At 35.0% G+C, this 22,106-nt stretch overlaps 1 protein-coding gene and 1 pseudogene across 10 annotated transcripts in view; both read left to right on the top strand.

Moving 5' to 3' along the window:
• PHIP (pleckstrin homology domain interacting protein) overlaps positions 1-22,106 on the top strand; it is a 127,724-nt gene that overhangs the window by 60,643 nt on the left and 44,975 nt on the right. For 6 of the 10 annotated variants that reach the window (XM_023650686.2, XM_070223501.1, XM_023650684.2 and 3 more), the window contains 5 exons: positions 6,390-6,518; positions 7,803-8,028; positions 12,228-12,365; positions 13,059-13,242; positions 16,871-16,988. In XM_023650686.2, the coding sequence (XP_023506454.1) occupies positions 6,390-6,518; positions 7,803-8,028; positions 12,228-12,365; positions 13,059-13,242; positions 16,871-16,988 (795 nt within the window). The remainder of the gene's footprint in view (positions 1-6,389; positions 6,519-7,802; positions 8,029-12,227; positions 12,366-13,058; positions 13,243-16,870; positions 16,989-22,106) is intronic. The other 4 variants (XM_023650687.2, XM_070223502.1, XM_070223500.1 and 1 more) reach the window with 1 other exon arrangement.
• On the top strand, positions 20,327-21,891 carry LOC111775399 (elongation factor 1-alpha 1 pseudogene; annotated as a pseudogene).

Here is a 22,106-nt window from a genome sequence, read left to right as displayed (position 1 = left end):
CATAGACAATACATGTTCATTGTACTCCTCCTCCCCCCTCTTGTCTCATCTTTAAAAATAAAATAAGCTTCAAGTTTTTTTAAAAGTATTTATTGGAAAAGCATAGTATATAAAGTAGAAATCTTGAGCCTTTTTTTGTTATTTTTATGAATCAGAGAAAGAAGCTAAAGAGAATATTGTAGAGAAGATTATGAACTTAAGACAACTTAATTCTTTTTGTAAAAAAACCTAAATTCTAGGCCTTAAGCTTTACTTATCTATATTTTTATAAAAACTATGTTAATTATTCATGTTTCAGCTGAACAGTCCTTATAACTTGAGTATTCAGGGCAAAAGTATATTTGGATATTTTGTTGACGGCACATAGTGTATATTAAGAACATTCCAAACTATCTGCATATAGGTTAGCAAACCCACATTTTTGTCTTTGGTAGTGGCAGGAGGTAAATATCACTATAGCTTTGTTTTGAAAAGAGTTGTTCTAAACTCCAGTTAAGTGCTAAGAGGCAGATAAATTATTCCCAGGCATCACTTGAAAATGTGTGCAGACTCTGTGAAGTTGAGGGCTTTTGTAATAGTCCCATTCCCTGAAAGAGGCTAGTTTAGAAGTTTAATATAACCATAAATGTTTCTAAATACAGAGTTGTTTTATAGGCTTTTTTCCTTAAATTATCACAGTATAGCTAAGTTTTGACTGCATGTTTAATTAAATATTTAATTTCAAAGGATAAGAAAAAAAGAGTTTCAGGTTTCTTTGTACTAGGCCATTTGATTAGTAGATAGTAAATAGAAGATGTTTGGAGTGAGATTTGGAGACCTTACATCTCTCTCCTCACATCTCTGGCACTTTTGCTTTATCCTTCCTGCTCTCTTTTCTCTGTATCTGTTGTTCCAGCTGTGTTTATGACTCTCTCTCCATATCTTTCTGTTTCTGTAATGTTATTCAAAACTGTAGTTTGTGGCCTCTTGTCTGGTTTTGATTTTAATTGAAGACTACAATATGTCTCTTGCTAGAACATGATTTTACTGAATTTGATTTTTTGCTTTACTTTTGTTGTTTCATGGGTAAATTCCAAATAACGCTTTTTATTTATTTAATTAAATTTTTCTTATTTTTATAATTGTTAACCTTTCTTTTACTTGAGATTTTAAAAAATGTTCCAGTGTCCACTAATCCAGAACAATGTATTTCTCCTTGCAACGTTCCAAACGAGCAGAGGCTGCCAATCCACCACTCAGAATTTTTGCACATGCCTACTTCTGACATGAACATGTTCTCAGTGTGACCTCTATTTTAGTTTTGGACAGTTGGGCTGCATGTATCTAGGAAAGGTAGAAAGAGAAGCTTAAAATAGGTATCTCATATTGTGTTCTCTTGTGAATCAAGATTTCAAGATCTCTCTCTTTTTCTTTCTCTCTTTTTCTCCTTCCTTCCTTGCTTACTTTCATCTATCTCATTCTCTATCTGTTGTCATCTAACAAGTTGTCATATATCTGCACCATGTGTGTTAAAAGGATTCTTTGATGCTTCCAGTCCTTGTTTCAGCCTCTCTGGGTAAGGAATTACCTTCAATCTTCTGATTATAAACTTTAGTTATTGTCACTTTCTTTCAGGTTTCTGGGGTTCTTTAGATTCCGTCTTTTTTCTCATCTCCAGTCGTGCATCGCTTAATAATGGGGATGTCTTCTGAGAAATGTGTCAAGTGATTTTGTCATATGAACATCTTAGCATGTACTTACACAAACCTAGATGGTATGGTCTACTATACACGTAGGCTGTAGGTGCTCATCTTATGGAACCACGGTCTGTATGCTGTCCGCCGTTGACTGAAACGTCATTATTTGGCACATGACCATATATCCTGGTATCAAAGACAGATGTTAAAATTTGTTGCCATGAGTGTGAGTTTGTCTCTAGCTTGTCACACTGTTTAGTGAATTACTTTTATGTCGTAATTCTTTGACATGTTCCGTGAGTCACTATCACAAGAGTATTTGGAATTTGATAGTTATAAGGGAAAATATGTAAAATTATGCAGAATGTAAACATACAGGTGAAGATATTTTTATTAGCAGATATCTGAGTGCTTATTTTGTGCTGATGCACAAAATATGGGGACCACCAGGAAGAGTTAGACATGATCCTTGTTTTTAGCCAACTTGCAGTTAAGTTGGGGAGATGAGATACACCTGAAAAGATAAGTATTAATAAATAGTTTCAAATAGTAGCATGGCATATGAGAAAAAATAATTGCTATCTAAAGATGTAGGGATCACTTCAGAGTGGATAGTCAGAGAAAGTGGTGTTGAGGGTGTGAAGAATTGGAACTCTGCCTTGAAAGATAAATAAGAATTGAGTCAATTGAGAAAGATAACTAATTTTTTAAGTAAGAGGAATATTATAAGTAACCAAGTAAGAAATGTTGAGACATATTCATAGAGTAGTTTAGAAAGTTCGTGTGAAATAGAATTTGCAAAAGCATAAGTTGAGGTAGATTGTTGATGGCCTCAAATTATTTTGTAAGCATAAAGAATAGTTAACGTAGTGGGATTTTTGATGAATTACTTTATGTTTGTATTCCAGAAACTTAAGAGAGTAATAGTTTTGTTGCCAGTAGTAGTATTTCAAGTATGAAACTGGAAAGGTGGGAGGAGAACCACTTTTCATCAGTGAAATCATAATGAAAAATTACAGGAGTAGGTAGTAGGAAATTTGTGAAAGAAAAAAATATATGGGAGTTGGTGTTTTGTGACTAATAAAAGGTTTAGAGCCTGAGAGTGACAGAAGATTGAATGAATGTGTTGAGAGTGTTGAGCCTAGGCGATCTTAATAACAGTGATATTAATGGAAATATGAAAGATGTGAATGAAGACTGATTTGTTTTTAGTTCGTTCTTACATACTTTTTGTGATGTACTGTTGTGCTACCTACGTGGAAATGGCCAGCCAGCACTTGGAGATAGAATACTTAGAGGGGCTCAGAGTAGAGAGAAAGAAATGTTAAAATCTTCCGTGTGGAGTGGTGTTTACCTCCTCAAGGAGGTAGAGAGGGCAGTGTAGAGGGCTTAAAAATAGTCATGTTTAGCAGAATGGACAAGAGATGACAGTCTCTGGAGAGTGTATTAGGAAGACACCATGGTACTATCATGTCAGAGAGGCCGAAGGAGGACGATAAATTTCAAGGAGAACTTGATAAATGTAATTGCTGCCCTCAGAGAAATCAGAACATGGGTGAACGTTCTGAACAAAATGCTACTCAATTTGAAGAAGAGTTATTTATTTTGGTAATATATATATATTTTTATTGAGTTTATGATAGTTTACAACCTTGTGAAATTTCAGTTGTACTACATTATTGTTTGTCAGTCGTGTTGTAGGTGCACCCCTTCACTCTTTGTGCCCACCCCCCTATATATTTTGATGAAAATTAGAGCTGATTCTTCAAAGTCACTTTTATATATCTACTGGTATAATCAAGACAATTACAGCAGTCTTCTTTTTTATTTATGTTTATCTTGGCATCGCTTATTTTAAATAGCTAATTCTTATGTAATAATGTTACCATAAATTAATTTTCAATGTTAAAGGAAACATTTATTCAGTAATGATCTTCTAAAGTAATTTGATGACACCTGGACTCCTGGAGTTTGGATAGCTTCCTGTAAGATAGTTTGTTCACACTAAACACTGTATCATAATAATTAGAAGGTGGCCAAAGCATATCTTAATCATATGTATGACAGTGTCTGTCTTCAATATCTAGTGTACATTCTTAATTAAGTTTTTTCCCCCAGATTGATAAACTGTAAAGATTCTTTATACATAGGGAAGGACTTTTTAAGGCTATTTCTTAGCATAAATTCAATTTCTCAGCTGTTTTATTCTTGGGATGAGTCTGTCTCATAAAATTCTTGAGGTATCTCAAGAGATTCATAATTTTAAATTGTGGAGCATTTTCTAGGTAAGATGCTCCCTTCTAATCAGTGGTATATTTCGAAAAATGAATGGGACCAAAAAAACTGACCCTGGTCATAGACTTGGAATAATTCTGTAAGAGGATGGTTTTGTTTAGGATAGCCCATATTTTTAACCTTCCTGATTTGTGCTGAGTTCCTCTAGGGCTACATACTTCTCGAATTCAGCTGTATATATGTTCCTCATGATGGATGTAATGTAGACCCGGTAATTTTAGTCTGCATTCTAGTGCTTTTAGCATACTTCCTTTTCAGATTTGTCCAGCTCTTTCGAAAAGCCTTCTGAATATCAGATGTTAGGATTTTGGAACTGTGTGGGACTCTAGTGTTCAGTTAAATTATCTCTATCATTTCGCAGAGGTTAGGTGATGTGCCCATTCCTGGAGAAGAGCTCTGGTCTCTCAGGTCTTACCTAGGCCTCATTCCTCTGTCTCCTTTAATTATTCAACATTCCACTTCACAAAAATGATGTTTGGTTAAATGATGAACCACATATATGATGGTGGTCCCATAAGATTAGTATCATATAGCCTAGGTGTGTAGTAGGCTATACCATGTAGGTTTGTGTAAGTGCACTCTGATGTTAGCACGACCAAATCACCTAAGGACGTGTTTCTCAGAACATATCCCTGTCATTAAGCAATGCATGATTTACTCTAGTACGGTTCTGAAAGCATTTAAAGTAGTTCCTTTCTTGTTTTCTCTTGTTTTTTGTAAAATTTTGAGTGAACTGAGATAAATGAAACATCTAACAACACGTGGCCAAGGCAATTTCAGTTCTTTAGTCTTGAATTTTGATGTAAAATTCTACTTATTTATAACAATACTTGTAGTTTTTATTTGCCTAGAAAACATTGAATCCTGACATTTTTACTTGTAGTCTTTAATTTTTTGACAAATACTAAGCTGGTAATACCCTTATGTTAATCTGGAAAAGTAGTTCTATTCTTTGTTGTTTTCGAATCATTTTAAAGTAGACTTGGAATCAATTCCCTTCCTCTGCTGTCTTATCTTCCAGTTTTCTTCACGACCAAGAAATGATCCTGTTTCATTTACAATTCATTTTCTTTTTCTGATAAATGTTTAAGTATATTTTCTTTCATGTGATTAAGTTTTAAGAAAACTTGTTCTTATTTCTTTTCCATAATTATCACCATCCAAAGCAGCAGTTATAAACACCAGTGTGCTCATTCCTTCTTTTCAACAAGCTAACATAAAAACTAGTTTTCTTCTTGAGGCAATCTCATTTGTGGTATTATATAAACTTCTTAGGTGGAGCCTAAGTGATACTTTTAGGCTGATACTTTTAGAGTGATACTTTCTCTTTTGACCAAACGCAAACTTTCCTTGAGATGATTCTTCTAATTTTAATTTCACTTCTGTATTTGGTGAACTGCACGTCCATCCCTATGCCATATTTTTATCACGGAAGAAAGAAAAGTACCACTTCTCTCTTTTCCAAGCATTTCCTGGGATATTGGAATAACTAATAAAATTCAGTTTGTTCTAGATCAGTGGATACCGGAACTGAGAGGAGGTGTTTCTTACCTGATAATGTGTGTATGTTCCGATTCTGCTAATCCAGAAATCCAATCGCATTTGTTGAAAATCATCCTTAGTTGTTATTTGTTAGGGAGTCAACTCCCTATTTTAGTTGTTTTCTGAAATTCAGTCCCTAGATGTGCTTTAGATAGGGTAGAATTTTTACCTCTTTCAGAGCACTGCTAAAGAAGTTTTCAACTGGAACGTAGTCTGAAGAAGCACTGAGAGCAAAAAAATTCAGAGTGGTGATTGGCCACCTCTGTTTGATTGACAGGTTGCAGGGAGAAACCCATTCGTTCTGGATTAATGGAACTGGAAAACAGAAAACAATTATCAGGTAAAAAAAACCTTTTCTTTAACCTTTGAAATTCACCATTTAAAAGATGAGTCAGACCATCAAGGGAATTATTACCAAAAGGAAAAAAATTCAGTGTCTTGTGAGCAGTGATCTCTGGCTACTACTTCCAAGAATTAGAAAAATATCACTATAGTTACTACACATGTCAGCCTTTGCTGAAGGGGCTTGATTAAATGCCGATAAGAAGGAATGTAAGATGCAGTTACATTTTAAATCTGCATTAAAGACAAGAAGCAGAATTCTATGGGTGGGGGAAATTGTTGGTGTTTTGTTTCCTGGATTGTGTCTGGTCTGTGGATGAAGAGAACACTTTGTTTTTCAAGGCTGTTAATCTGGCACTTTTCTTGAATATTCACAATTACTGTACTGTGTGTTATACTTACTCTTCACTTCATGTATACTTATACATCTTTTGTGTACTTACATATCTTTTATCATAAAATTTTAGTAACAGTAGTGACCAATTCTTTATATTTTAATGGCAGTTTTCTGATTGTTGGTTAAATACATTTCAGATTGAAGGCCAAGGACATGGTGCAGTGTTCGACTGCAAATGCTCTCCTGACGGTCAGCATTTTGCATGCACAGACTCTCATGGACATCTTTTAATTTTTGGCTTTGGCTCCAGTAGCAAATATGACAAGGTAAAATATGATGACCATGTATCTTCTTATGCTTTTTTCTTTTTAATCCATGGATGTTTAGGGGTTGTATATTTTTGGAAGAGGGTGAAAATCATTTGTACTTCAGCATAAAGCTTGAAGAATCGTGTTTTAAATAGTCTGGAGACTTATGTTCTGGAGAGGAGGGCGAACACAGTTGTTAAATCTCTTTTCTGTAATGGACATTAGATAGTAATTAGATCTTATTTAATCTTTATATTTCAGAAGGCATAACGTTTTACCTAGCATGCTAGAGCAATCTAGATTGCAGTTCTTAAGTTGGGGAGGGGAGATGTTGTCCACAGAGGGACTCTGAAATATGTAAAATGTTTTATTTATTTACTGAATGATATTCATTTATGTGGGGTACAAATCTGTGGTTTTCATGTGGTTCTCAAAAATGTATAGCCTCCTGATGGTAGCTACTGATGTTTTTAAGTATTAAAGACTCTAAGATTAGTGACTAAAAGACTTACATTCTTATTTGCGGTAGAGTGGTATAAAAGATAATCATAGTAAAAACTGAATAGTTCATAGATTCATTTAAGAAATTCCAAATTAACCAATAATATTTTGAAATTACAGATGTATCAAGCTTGAGTTCAAATTAATAATTTTATATTATTTCAAAAATTTTAGAGAAAATGCTTAACTCTTGGAAAGTCATGTCATGTTATCTTTTTATATTATATAAACCATGCTTACTGTATACTTAAAGATTTTCTTTTTCTTTTTTCCTTCAATTTTTTTTTTGCTAGGAAAGATTTGCTCTGAGTTAACATCTCTTGCCGATCTTCCTCTTTAAGATTTTCTTAAATTGTATAAGTGATTTCATTAAAGAGCTTAATTCAAAGACTAAATTCATTGCATGATTTCTCTTTGCAAAATGCTAAAACAAATAATTATCATATTTAATAATTTTAAAAAATAAAGCATGGTAACTCTGTGAAAGTAATAGTACCACTGAATGATTTCTACTTAGATTTGATTTTATGATTTAATTTGAAATTATGTAATTTATTTTTAATGTGAGGTTTTTATGTATACAATCTCTTCCTTCTTGCAGAGAAAATTCAAAGCAGCTACTTTCCTGATCATAAAGTTTAAAGTAGAAAATATAAAGATTTATTTACAATTAGTTCAAGACAATATTCTTTTATGTTTTGCTTTACTACCATGATTTATATTAAAATGTTTGCCTTCCATTAGAAATTTATAACAATAAATTTTTATTTTTTGATCTTTCATGGACCTGTCTTTTTACAGATAGCAGATCAGATGTTCTTTCATAGTGATTATCGGCCCCTTATCCGTGATGCCAACAATTTTGTATTAGATGAACAGACTCAGCAAGCGCCTCATCTCATGCCTCCCCCTTTTTTGGTTGATGTTGATGGTAACCCTCATCCATCAAGATATCAGAGATTAGTTCCTGGTCGTGAAAATTGCAGGGAGGAGCAACTCATTCCTCAGATGGGAGTAACTTCCTCAGGTACATGCTTTTTTTCATATTCAACCAAATTTTTCTTTTACTACTCAAGTCTTATAAAATTGCTATTTTGTTTTTAATTATTTTGAACAAATGAGAAGTAAAATAGTTTTTTCATACTTCTCTTTGTTCTTTGAATAATGCTTAAATATTACAAGGTAGTTAAGGAACATTGAAGATTTAAGGCAGTGATTTTGGTCTGTATCAATTTATAGCCTCTAGGGACTAACAGGATACCTTCCTGTATTTGGTATGAGGTGGGTCAGTTCATTTGTTTATTCGTTCAACAGCATATATTGAAAATCTTCTCAGTCTCTGATACCTACTAACCTGTGGAGTGAGGTGGATTCATAGACACAGTTATAAACAAATACATAGTTAAAAATTGTGATAAATGTTATTAAAGAGACTAACAGTATAACGTGAGAGAGAAAATGAGATTCAACAGCCTATTCACATTGATTATTAATTTAAGAAGTGATCAACTTTTAGAAGTTTATAAGAAAGATAGGAATGAAAAGTGTTGAGATCTGTTTTAGTGAAGTAATGGAGGGTGAAAGTCAAATTAGTTCAAGAATTGAATGAAAGTTTAGATGGAAACAAGGTTTACAGACTCCTCCTTACCCCTTTTTACCAACTTTGGACAAGAAATGTAGCACTAATTTATTAAGTGAAAGTAACTGAGAGAGTCCATAAAGAAGGTTAAGCTAGTTTTGCAATTGTGAATCTTTCTGTTATATTTTAGACTAGAAAAATGTTTATAAAAATGTTTTAAGTTCTGGACTTTAGCATAATGGACAAAACTTAGATATAATGGACACACATAGGATAGAATATGTAATAAGTAACTTTTAAATAATGAATTTAGATTCTGTAAACAGCACAGTAAAAATCAGTCTCATTGCATTATAGAGAACCCACCCTTTATTTTTCTTAAAGGACTGGTCATGAAATTGCAGTGAAGATGGACATAGCGGATAGGAAGGGCTGCTGTTGGACGTAGACAGGCCTGCCCAGGGTGGAGGCGAGGGGCAGCGTTAGAGCAGTAGTCCCTGCTGCTGTTGGAAGTAGACAGGCCTGCCCGGGGTGGAGGCGAGGAGCAGCGTTAGAGCAGTAGTCCCTGCTGCTGCTTGTAGAGTAGTGCAGTCCAGCAGACCTGAATATCTGTGGGGCATGAAACTAAAATATCTCGGTATGTGGACACAGCATGAACTCAAAGAATCCTTGAACACATAATATTCAAGAAGTCTAGGCAGGCATTCAGATTAGAGAAGTCTTAATTGTTAGAAGTCTTGGTCATAAGACTGAAATAAAGATAAATGTCTTCCATTCTCTTAGAGGGAAATTGGCGAGAAGCAGATCTTGCCCAGGTCTCAAAATAGATACCTTGGCTGAGATTTCAGGCACAAGGAAATAAGGAAAGATTTCACTTGTTAAGATATCAGTGCCACTTAGTTGTGATTATTACTTTTTCTGCCATTTAACAGTTTATAAAAGGCTTTTATAAGTAATATGTCATTTCATCTTTCTATCTGTGGTATCCCAAAGCTAGAAGTTGAGAAGATGGAAGTTTAACGTTATGGCTTGTTCAAGTTAAAGTAGGTAGAATCACAGGGACTCAAACCCAGCTCTGACTCCAAGTCCATTGTTCTTTCTTCCATACTTAGCTGCCCTTACGGTGAAGAAGTAGACTTGAGCTTGAAAATGAAATAGATGCCAGTTATTAGTACAGGGCCACAAGAGAATCTGTAGCAATAGTTACAGGTTCAGAGTGAGTCACAGAATTTTTAAATGTTCTAGGTCACAGAATTCAGGGTAAACATCATTTTTTTCATTATTTTAGACTTATCGAGTATAAAAATAGAACACGAAATAATACTTTTTGAAAGAACTTCAGCATCATTTCTAACCTGTATTTCTATTTGCAAATTCAGATCTATAATAAAATTTATTTGGGGAAATCCCTTAGAGTTAGATAAAAATAGATGATGGCTATTATAATAATAAGGTGACATGAATGCAGTTTTGTTATATTTACACTGAACAGTACACTTTAAATGTACTTCCTCAGTTGTAAACTTGTTCTACATCATACTACTCATCAGTGTTCAAATATGAGATGTTTTCCCAGCGACATACTGGGAAAGAAGCATGCACAGGCAACAACTTTTACCTCTGTCTACTTTTACCACTTTCTGGCTTCGTGATCTTGGACAAGTTATTTTATCCCATTTAATTTTAGTTTTCTCTTATAAAATGAAATAACATTATGTGCTTAATTTCCCTTTTCCTTACACCTTCCTTCCTATTACCACTCCTTCATTTGAGAATATCCTTTGTATCTGCTCTTCCCAGCCCACTTTAAAAGTCTGATCTCATCAAATCCTCTTATATACTCACACACCTGATATTAATTTCTCCCTTCTCTGCTCTCATGGCAGTGCTTTCATATGTCTGATAACTTTTAGACATTTTTTAATTCATTCAGCAGGATTGAACATTTTTATATGCCTGGCTTTGTGCTAAGATTTAGAATTAGAATATTAAGGTAATTAAGACAATCCATGCTTTGGAGGAACTAAGTAGTGTGCTTCCCTTCTGTGTTGGGCTGAGTACCAAGACCATGTATACAGTAGTCTCCTCTTATCTGCGACAGATACGTTCCAAGACCCCCCAGCAGATGCCTAAAACTGTGAATAGTACCAAACCTTATATGTGTTATGTTTTTTCCTATTCATACATACCTATGATAAAGTTTAACTTATAAATTAGGTGTAGTAAAAGATTAATGATCCTTTGAGGCCATTATTAAGTAAAATAAGGGTTACTTGAACATAAGCACTGCCATACCACAACAGTCGATCTGATAACCGAGATGGCTACTAAGTGACTAACGAACAGGTAGCCTATACAGTCTGGATATGCTGGACAAGGGGATGATTCATGTCCAGGGCAGGACAGAGCAGGATGGTGCAAGATTTCATCACACTGCTCAGAACGGCGTGCAATTTAAAACTTAGGAGTTTTTCTTTCTGGAATTTTCCCCTTAATACCTTTGAACCGCAGTTTATCACAGGTAATTGAAACTTCAGAAAGCAAAACTGAAGATAGGGGAGGACTACTGGATATTGTTTGAGGAAGTAAAAGAAGATAGCAGCTAATTCTTTCAGGGGTAGTCTGGAAATATTTCACGGAGGAAATACCATGGAGGTGCCATTTTCAGTTGGTGCTTGAAGGATACGTTAATATTTATCACATTTATACTTGAATTGGGAGTGTTGTGGTCAAAAGCTCCAGAGCATAAAGGTGTTTATACTAATAGGAAGGGAGGAGAGTCAAGTAATTCCATGTGACTGGGACGAATGAGAGTTGATGCTGGAAAAGTAGGATGGGTTAAAACACACCAGGTTCCTTCCTACCTCAGAGCCTTTGTACCAACTCTTGCCTTCTATCTGGAGTGTTTGTTTTCTAGGTCTTTACATGGATGACTAATTCTTAGCTCAAATGCTGCCTTCTCAAGGAGGGTTTTTTTCACTTTTCTGATTCACCGTCTCTCTTCCTTCCCCATTTTCTCTTTCTCATCATCATTTTTATTTTAACAGCATTTTTCACAATCTGCTTTTATGTATTGGTTTATTCAGTTAGATGTTAGAGTGTTAGATCCCTGAAGATCGGGGACCTTGATGTCTCTTATTCACCACTAAATCCTCCATTCCTTGGCGTAGTTTCTAACACATAGTAGACACTTGAGAATTTGTTGAATAAATGAAGCAGTTAAGTTCTTTGATAGGATGGGTGGTAGTCACATTTGCCTTTATTAAAAAAACTGTGATCTAAAATGAAATCCTACTTTTGTCACTTACTAATATATGACTTTGAGTAGTTATGTTGGTTTTCTCATCTGTAAAATAGAGTTAATAATATATACCTAATTGAGTTATTGTGAGGCTTAAATAAGTGCCGGAATCATGGTGAACAGTTAGTAAAAGTTAGGGATCATCATCACTATTGTTATTTTTAACAAATTAAGATTGGCGGGGCATGTTTCCCTTTTTTGACTCTCATCATTTATAGTTGATCATTTTAGGTCTTTTACGCAAGCAATATTTATATTTAATTCTGGACTCACAGTCAAGTTAATGAGTAAAATGATTTGAATAGTTGACTACAGTATCCTTAGCATTTTGCTTGGTATTACATAGGACTGAACCAAGTTTTAAGTCAGCAAGCAAACCAGGAGATAAGCCCACTGGACAGCATGATTCAAAGACTACAACAGGAGCAAGACCTGAGACGTTCTGGTGAAGCAGGTATCAGTAATACCAGCCGTTTAAGTAGAGGTAAGCAGTGATTCTCTTAAGTGAAATATTAAACTGGAACAGTCGAAATCTCCCAACAGTAGAAAAGCATTTAAACAAATTATGGTACATGCATAAAATATTAGGCTGCCAAACTGATCATGTTTTTGAAGAGTATTTATGACCTGTGAAAATGTTCATAATATAAGGTTTCAAGCTGTAGGTAATGAGTTTTTTAATATATGTATTCTTCCAAATTTTCTGTAATAAACATGTAGAACTTAGAAAAACTTTAAAAATCAATTTATTCCGTAATTTAAAAAATATATTCAAAGCCACACTGTCAAATATCTCATCACTGTTATTGTTGTATATTATTAAATTTTAAGAGAAAAGTTAAAGCACATTTATGAACCATAAATGTTCTTGAGTTTGTCTGGTTTTTCTTCTTATAAAGTTTTCCCAAAAATACATAGCGTTTTTTTTTTTCAAGTAATGATTTTACATCTTTGGGACTTAACAGTCAATAGTTTTGATTAATTAACTTATCTAATCAACTGAAGAACCGTGTTTTATTTCTATTAAACTTTTGCCTGTAGTGTAGTTCTTGATTTGGTATTTTAGTCATTTATACAGTATGAAGTTTCATGTGGAAAATAGTATAGACTTTTTTTTCCGTCGTGAGCTAATGGAGAAGTGTCTCTAAATAGAACTTACGTTAATTTTTTCACTTAGGCTCTGTAAGTTCTACCTCAGAGGTTCATTCACCACCAAATGTAGGACTAAGGCGCAGTGGACAAATTGAAGGTGTACGGCAAATGCACAGCAATGCACCAAGAAGTGAAATAGCCACAGAGCGGGATCTTGTCGCTTGGAGTCGAAGGGTGGTAGTACCTGAGCTGTCTGCTGGTGTAGCCAGGTAAGGGGAGTTGTGAATTTGTATGTAACACAGTTGTTTATGTTCGTTTTGAATTAAAGTCTCCAAAATACCTTTTCAGCTCTATAATTTATTTTAAATTTATCTGAAGACCCTGTGTTTTAAACTATTCATGATTCTGGAGAAAAATTAAATTTCAATATATGTTCTTTTCTAGAGTGATTCATGTAAATAATATGAGGGGGTGATGTGTTACGGTAAATGGGGGGAATCATAAATTCGGATTGACTAAAGATGAGATTTTATTGAGTAGCATATTTAACTGTCTTGTTTGCATCTTAAAACATTTCATAACGTTATAATTAAGTTTTTTATGGACTTTACTATTGTTCTATAATATCAGAGCATTATTACTGTGATATCAGAGCATAGTGAAAGTACATTATATTTATTGGTAACACATATAAATTTTTTTACATGTTAAAATGATTCTTTTTTAATATTTAAAAGTATACATTTATAAAGTATTGATTTGATATCCTTTCTCAAGGTCTGTGTTATGAGAAAACTTTATATCCAGTTCTTTTGATTGTTTAGTAATGAAATGTTCATGAATGTGGTCCATATGAACCTAACTAATACTGACTATATAACATATATAACTGACTATATAACATATAATACTATACTATAATAAAAATATGAAAATCAAAATGTGAATTTGATTTTAGGACTTTGCAGTTCTTAAACTCAAAAGATAATAGTAATTAAATATTTTTTAATCTGTTTATATAGATTATGCTTTTTGATTGGATGATACTTCAAATTTGTGTTAAGATTTAGGGTTAAATATATACCTAAAGTATAAATTTAAACAATCATTTTTTATCTGGTGACAAATACACCCAGATGTTCTTAATAAAAAAATAACTCCCCTAGTATATTTTTAGTTGGATTCCTGCCCACTTTTTAATTCTAATGTTAAGGTTAGTAGGGGGTGCAATAAATAACACCCATCTTTTCAACAAGAGTTCTGAAGTAATTGAAAACACAAAAGAATAGACAGATAGGAAATGAGAATATTACTATTTATTATTGATACAGCTGTGAAGAATGTAGCTTTTACCTGCATGAAAGTGTGCTTCCTAATACTGAACCCCAAACACAGGTAGCACTGGGCTATAGTGTATCTCCCCACGGAAGGCAGTTGTTTTACTTCTTTGAAGTGCAGAGCAGAATGTGTACATTGTAAGAAGTGGCATGAGACTGGGCCAGGCTGAGCTGAGTTTTCCTTCCAGAGCACACCAATTAATTAGCTCACTCCTCCTCCCCTGAAGAAGAATGAGTAAGGAGGTGATAAGAGGCCAGGAGTGGGTTGCTACTTGGTAGAGGTCCCTGCACATGGAAGAAAACATGAGGAGTGGGGAAGATTTGTTTCTCTTCAAATATTCTTCACCTTTTTATCTCTTTTTCATTGGGCTTAACAATTGAGCCTGTGGTCAGGTGAGACTGTGGCCATTAATTCACAGAATATTCAACCTGGAGCTTTGCCCCAACACTTAGTACTCTTGCTTTGAGAATCTTCCTGCGATATACCTACTGATAGGTAATTTAAAGTTTGCCCCTATAAGGTTCTTAAATGGGTCAGACTAGTACATTAATTAAAATTAATCTCATCACATAGCCAGCAAAGGACTACTATCTATAATATGTAAAAAACTCTCAAAACTCAACAGTAAAGATGACAGTCCAATCAGAAAATGGGCAGAAGACGTGAACAGACATTTCATCAGAGGATATACAGATGGCAAGTAAACACATGAAAAAATATTCAACATCATTAGCCATTAGAGAAATACAAATTAAAACTACATTGAAATAATCTATTCCCAACAGAATGGCTAAAATATAGTGACAGCACCAGATGCAGGGGGTAGGATGTGGAGAATGGGTCACTCATGCACTGCTGATGGAAATGTAAAATGGTGCAGCCACTCTGGAAAACCGTTTGCTGCTTTCTTAAAAACCTAAACATGCAACTACCATATGATCCAGTGATTGCACTCTTTGGGACTTAATCTCAAAGAAATGAAAATTTATGTAGACACAAAAACCTGTACGAAAATGTATAGCAGCTTTATTTCTAATAGCCAAAACCTAGAAGCAACCCAGATTTCCTTCAGTGGGTGCATGGTTCAACAAACTGCTATGTCCACACCATGGAATACTACTCTGCAAACAAAGGAACAAGCTATTGGCGCAATTGGAATGAATCTTGAGGGAATTAAACTGAGTGAGAAACCAATCTCAAATTTTACAGACTGTATTATTCCATTTATGGACTGTTCTTGAAATGACAAAAGTATAAAGATGGAGAACAGATTAGTAATTGCTAGACATTGGCGGGGAGAAGGGCTGAGGAGGAGAAGAGAAAGATGGGTATGATTATTAAAAGGCCACCATGAGGGATCTTTGTGGTATGAAAATGTCCTGTATCTTGACTGGGGTGGTGGATACACAAACCTACACTTGATTAACTTGAATAGAACTAAACATATACATAAGTAGAAGTAAAATTCTGAATAATTTCAGTGGGTTTTATCAGCGTCAACAGCCAGGTTGTGGTATTGTACTATAGTTTTGCCAGATACTTCCATTGGAGGAAACTAGGTAAAGAATACAAGTAATCTCTCTGTTTTATTTCTTAAAATTGTATTTGAATCTACAGTTATCTCAATAAAAAGTTTAATTTAAAAAAATAAAATAAAAAATTGTCAAAATCAAACAAAAAATTAAGGATATTCTTTTCACAGGATTTAAATTTACTCATTTTATTTCCCATTCAGAATTATAACCAGCCACATAGAGATTCTGCAGTTAAGTAAAGTGATAGGAATATATTCTAGTAATAAAATATCAACATTATAGAGCTATTCCAAGTTTGAGTAGTAACTCCCTTCCAACTGTGGAATCTTCAGGGAAAAGTTAATACCCTTGCAGTTCACAAACTTTAAACTTTTAAGGAATTAAAGTAAAAATAAAATTCTCTTGTCCTTCTGAGTTCGGCTTCCATGAAATTAAAGTTCATAATTAATGTTCTCAGCTTTTTCTGTTGCTCAATTTCAGCTTGATGCCTGGATAGAGCTGAAGTTTTTTCAGTAGCTGAAGACTGACCTACCTTTCACTGGAGAGAATGTAGTTCTTTCAGAGCATTAGGAGTTATACTAGTTCAACCTCGAAGTTCTGTTCTCCCTCTTTTTTTTTTCCTTAAAGATTCCAGCTATCTATATGGTACACAAGATTATCACAGACAGCATAAGCCCTACACTGACATAATTTTAAAAAAATAAATAAACCCAATTTCTGACCCTTGGAGCAGTTACCTTAGGAATAACCATGTTCCCATGAACCTAATACATGATTTGCCAAAAGACTACAGCAGAAACAGTAGTATGAACTTCAGGTAGATAGAGTCTGCCTTTCCAGTATTCCAGTCATGTAATGCCGAAGTTGTGAGCTCAGACTCAGAAATCTTTATCGTGTACCTCTGTCTGAAAAGAAAACACCAGGAGTAGCATTCCTTCTCTGACACGTGACATTCCTTTTAGGGAGAAGTCATTTGTAAAAATTCTAGATTAACATGTATATATGGCTTTTAATTCTCTTTCAGTAGGCAAGAAGAATGGAGAACTGCGAAGGGAGAAGAAGAAATAAAGACCTATAGGTCAGAAGAGAAAAGAAAACATTTCACTGTTCCAAAAGAAAATAAAATACCCAGTGTCTCAAAGGTAAATAGTAGTTAATTTGATGTTTAATAATTGCTTCATAAATATAATGACCATTTTAAGGCCCTTTTTTAATTAAAAATGGTAACATCATAAACAGGATATTAATGAAATAAAATTAATATAGTTAATTTTTCAGTATCTCTTTGAATTATCTATTGTGTTTACCATTTAAAAATTTTAATTCTACGTTTCCTACCTTCTAGCATACCTTTTACTCAAATGCCAATTATTATATGCCCATCAAATCTAACAAATGATATCATGAGCCTAAGCAAGATCTTTTTTTAGTTCTGCCATTGGTTGCACACTTTAAAACAGTTTTGCTTTTGGTTTGTTGTCCTATGCATTTTTCTTTTTTTTCCTGTTTTGCACCTGTTTCTTATTGCAGATATTCAAGTCAGCTATGCTGCTATAAATAACAATTTTTATTTTCTCCATTAAAAAAGGTAAATTGTCTCTCAGTTTGCCCTCTTGGTTTCTCTGTCATCCTCTTCTGGAAAAACTTCTGGATCTAGTGAATTTCAGTTGCTCACCCTAATCTGGAGAGTTACATGTTGTGTACCTGAGTATCAAGGAATCACAATTATTCACTCTTCCATTCCCTTTTTTTTTTTTTTTTAATCATCTTAGCTTGAAAGCTTCAGAGCCTTAGAATCTGAAATTGAGGAAATGTATGTGGAATTCTTTTCAGTTACAAGTCACCACCTAAGCAGTGATTTAAACAAAGAAAAGATAATCGGTCTCTTGACCCAGCCTTATGCTCCTTCATTTTTATTTTAGTTCCTTAAACCTTCTAAATTAATATCCTTTTCTAGAGCTCTCTTAAGTTTTGTGATTCTTTAAAGGACTCAAGTAGTCCTTTGCTATTTTATGTTTTCCTTTACTAAGGATATCATACCCTAGGATCGTTAGGACCCCACAGAGAATTCTTGTTAGTATAATCTGAAATAACCTTTTGTTTTTGTTTTTTTGTTGCTGTTAGTTGGTTTTTTTTTCATGGTGACTGGAAAGCATGCCCTTTTTTGTATGCTTTGCTTAGAATCCAAGAATGTGGGGACATAAACTCATGTAATGATGGTGAGAGTTTGTGTTGCTTACACGTTTATGGATGGCATATGATAATATCTGTTAAAATTAAAAGGATGTGCTTATCTTTTAATCCAGTAGTGATACTTCGAAGACTGTTTTTTAAGAAAGAAAAGTACTCATGTGAATGTCTATACGTATGTATGCGTGTGTGTGCGTGTCCATGCGGATAGTTATAGTTTGGGAGCAAAAACTGGAATAACTTGAGTGTTCATTGGTGGAAGATAGGTAGGATGTCATGCCATCTCTGTACTTGTGGAATGTTATACAGCTTTTTTAATCCGTGAGCTAGAGCTCACTCCATTGCATTAGACAAATGTTCATGATGTGTTTATTGTTAAGTGAAAAAGTAAGTTAAAATGATAATGTTTATAATATGACCTCACCTTTGCTTTTCAGATTTTATGTGAATGGAGAAAGGTTTGAAATCACACTTATTAGGTTATTAACGTTGATAATAGCAGATGTACAAATTATGAGATGCCATCTTTCATCTCAGTTATAGTTTTTTTTCTTCTTATAATAGAGGAAAGTATATATTAATACAAAAAATGTTTAGAAAGTGGTTATAAAGTTGACTTTTGGCAGTAGATTTGGTCCCCAAATTAAAGTGGCTTAAACAAGGTGGAAATATATTTCTGATGTAAAAGCCTGAGTAGGTTGTCCAGGCCTGGTATGATGCCCTCAGTATTGAAAACTGAAACTCTTTCGTTTTTCTGATCCTCTCGTGTGTTGAATTTTACCTAATACCTCAAGATATCAGCATCTTCACTTAAGGCTGCAGAGTGGAGGATCAAGTCAATGAGGAAGATACAGAGGGCACAAATGCTTTTCCTCAGGAAGCTTCTTCAAAGTTGCTCTGCAACATTGTGTCATATGTCTCATTGGCCAAAGTTTAATCATATGAAACTCCAACAAAGAAAATTTTATTTTTGTGCAAGAGGGGGAGAACAGATGTTGGTGGACAACCAGCTTTCTCTTCCACTGCATTATTTACTAAGGCATTAAAAATATTTATGTCCTTTGACTTTTAATTTATCCTAAAGAAATACAGTAGTTCCCCCTTAGCCACGGGATTCATTCCAAGACCCCCAGTGGATTCCTTAAAGCACAGTTAGTTATCACACCCTGTATATACTATGCTTTTTCCTTATGATAAAGTTTAATTTATAAATTAGGCACAGGAAGAGATTAACAATAGCTAATAATAAAATAGAACAATTGTAACAATATGCTGTAATAAAAGTTACGACAGATTTTAGCAACCTCACGTGATTTTTTTTTCCCTTACTAAGTTGAGAACTTTTACGTTTTCACTTAAAAGATGCGCTTTACGGCTTCTCTCTGGCATATCTGAATTGCCAGCATCACTGCTCTGATGTTTTGGGGCCATTATTAAATAAAGTAAAGGTTACTTGAACACAAGCACTGTGATACCACAACCATCCATCTGATAACCGAGATGGCTCATTAAGTGACTGAAAGCAGGTACTGTGTATGCAGCATGGATAGGCTGAACAAAGGGATGATTCACACCCTGGGTGGACAGAGTGAGATTGTCACACTACTCAGAATGGCTTGAGGTTTAAAACTTATGAATTGTTTATTTCTGGGATTTTCTATTTAATATTTTCGAGGCATGGTTGACCACGGATAACTGAAACCATGGAAAGCGAGTGTGGATAAGGAGGTACTTCTGTATAAAATTGTGGATAGAGCTATACAAAATGGAACAAATTGCAATTTTTAATGAAATGGATTTGAGTAGGTAAATATGTTAAATGAAAGAAGCATGGTACATTGCATCCTTAACAATGGATTACTCAAAATTTGTGAGATTATAGCTGAACATTATTGCCTTTTTATACATTTACGTATTTCCCAAAGTTTTCAAAAATTAGGAAACCCTTCAGTAATCCTTTCAGAGAGAATCTGTGTGGAGTAAATCTTGTGTCCTTGTATATGAAAATGTCTTTTATTTCACTTGGTTATGACAAGTGGCTGCCCTGACAAGAGAAGGGCTTAAGTGCAAGGAAGAATTCTAGTGACAACTCTGGTTATGGAGAAGAAACTGAAGGGTGGAGATAGATGGAGGAACAGGGAATGGTTGAACTCACGTTGCAGTACTATAGGTCTTGAGGTACACACCGTCTCTCGCTACACATCCAGAATCTTTTTTAGGAGTGCAAAGCAAGACCTAGATTTTTACTCTTTTTCTTCCTCTCCTTCCCCAAGTAGTAGTATCGCCCAACATGCTTGTGAAGCTAGTGCGTGATGGGGGAAAAAAAGCCACACCACAAATGGACTTATGATAGACACAGGGAAACTAATGGGATGCACAGAACAAATAGGCAAAATAGCACCTTCTTAGAGAGATATGAGGAGATATTGGAAAGAAGGTGAAACGACAAGCAGTTCTTGAGAGGATCCTGTTAGAGATACTGGGATGAAAGATATTGTTATTGAAATAAAGAACTCAATGGATGAGTTGAAGAGAGGAATATATAACACTGGAAAATGAGTTAGTAAGCTGGAAAGTCAAGTTGAAGAACTCTCCCAGAATGCATCAACAAGAGATAAAATGTTGGAGAGAACAAGAGAAATGTAAAAAACATAGGTTTATGTATATTTATGTAATATGTATATATATGGGGGCACAATTAGTAGTAGTAGCATAAGCATTATTTAATAAGAGCCTTTGAAGAAGAGAAAATATACAGAGGGAGGGAAGAGTTAAAAAAGTAATGCACCAGAAATTCCTAGAATTAACCTCTGACTACTTCTGTGTCAATCAGGATAAATAAGGAAAAAATAATATAAGATAAAAATTTTTAAACCTCAGCTAAGCATTATAGTGAGATTTGAGAACATCTGAAACAAAGAGAACATTCTGACACAGTAGCTAATTTCTGGTTGGAATGGTGACAACATGCTGGACCAAAGTGCTAACATGCCTTGGTTCAAGGAATGGAAAGTCACATGTAAAGATGGTAATTAATCAGTGGAACTGTGCTGCTTGAAGCTCTGGATTTGCATCCTGCCACCAGCTTGACCAACTGACAAGCCCTTGTGCCTGCCCCTCTAGGACGTCCACAAAATTGGTGGTATTGGTACGGTCCCTGTGGGCCAAGCAGAGACTGGTATTCTCAAGCCCAGCATGGTGGTTACCTTTGCTCCAGTTACCATTACAGCTCAAGTAAAGTCTGTTGAACTACACCATGAAGCTCTTCCTGGGGACAGTATGGGCTTCACTGTAACAAATGTGTCTGGCAAAGATGCTCGTCGTGGCGACATGGATGGTGAGAGCAAAAATAACCCACCAATGGCAGCAGGGGGCTTCACAGCTCAGGTGATGATGCAGTTATCCAGACTACATCAGTGCTGGCTGTGCACCTATGCTGAATTGTCACACAGCTCACACTGGTTGCAAGTTTGCTGAACCAAAGGAGAAAATTTTTTGATCTGAGACAAAGCTGGAAGATGGCCCTAAACTCTTGAAATCTGGTGATGCTGCCGTTGTTGATATGGTTCCTAGCAAGCTGTGTGTTGAGAGCTTCTTTTACTCTTCTTCTCTGGTTCATTTTGTTGTTCATGAGACAGCATGGGACAGACAGACAGTGGACAAGAAGGCTGGTAGAGCTGGCAAGGTCACCAAGACTGCCCAGAAAGTTCAAAAGACTAAGTGATTGGGGCTGGCCCCGTGGCTGAGTGGTTGGGTTCTCGTGCTCCGCTGCAGGTGGCCCAGTGTTTCGTTGGTTCAAATGCTGGGCGCAGACATGGCACTGCTCATCAAGCCATGCTGGGGCAGCGTCCCACATGCCACAACTAGATGGACCCACACCTCAGAATTTACAACTATGTATTGGGGGGCTTTGGAGAGAAAAAGGAAAAAAGTAAAATCTTGGGGGGGGTGACTAAGTGATTATTGTCCCTGTTACCTGCCACCTCATCTTAATCATTGGTGGAAGAACAATCTCAGAGCCGTTTATCTCACTTGGCCATTTAAGTTTAATAGTAAAAGACTGTTTAATG

Source organism: Equus caballus, chromosome 10 (genome assembly GCF_041296265.1).
Source record: "Equus caballus isolate H_3958 breed thoroughbred chromosome 10, TB-T2T, whole genome shotgun sequence".
NCBI lineage: Eukaryota > Metazoa > Chordata > Mammalia > Perissodactyla > Equidae > Equus > Equus caballus.
Note: the sequence above shows the minus strand (reverse complement) of the source record. Positions and strands in the feature narration are given on the sequence as shown.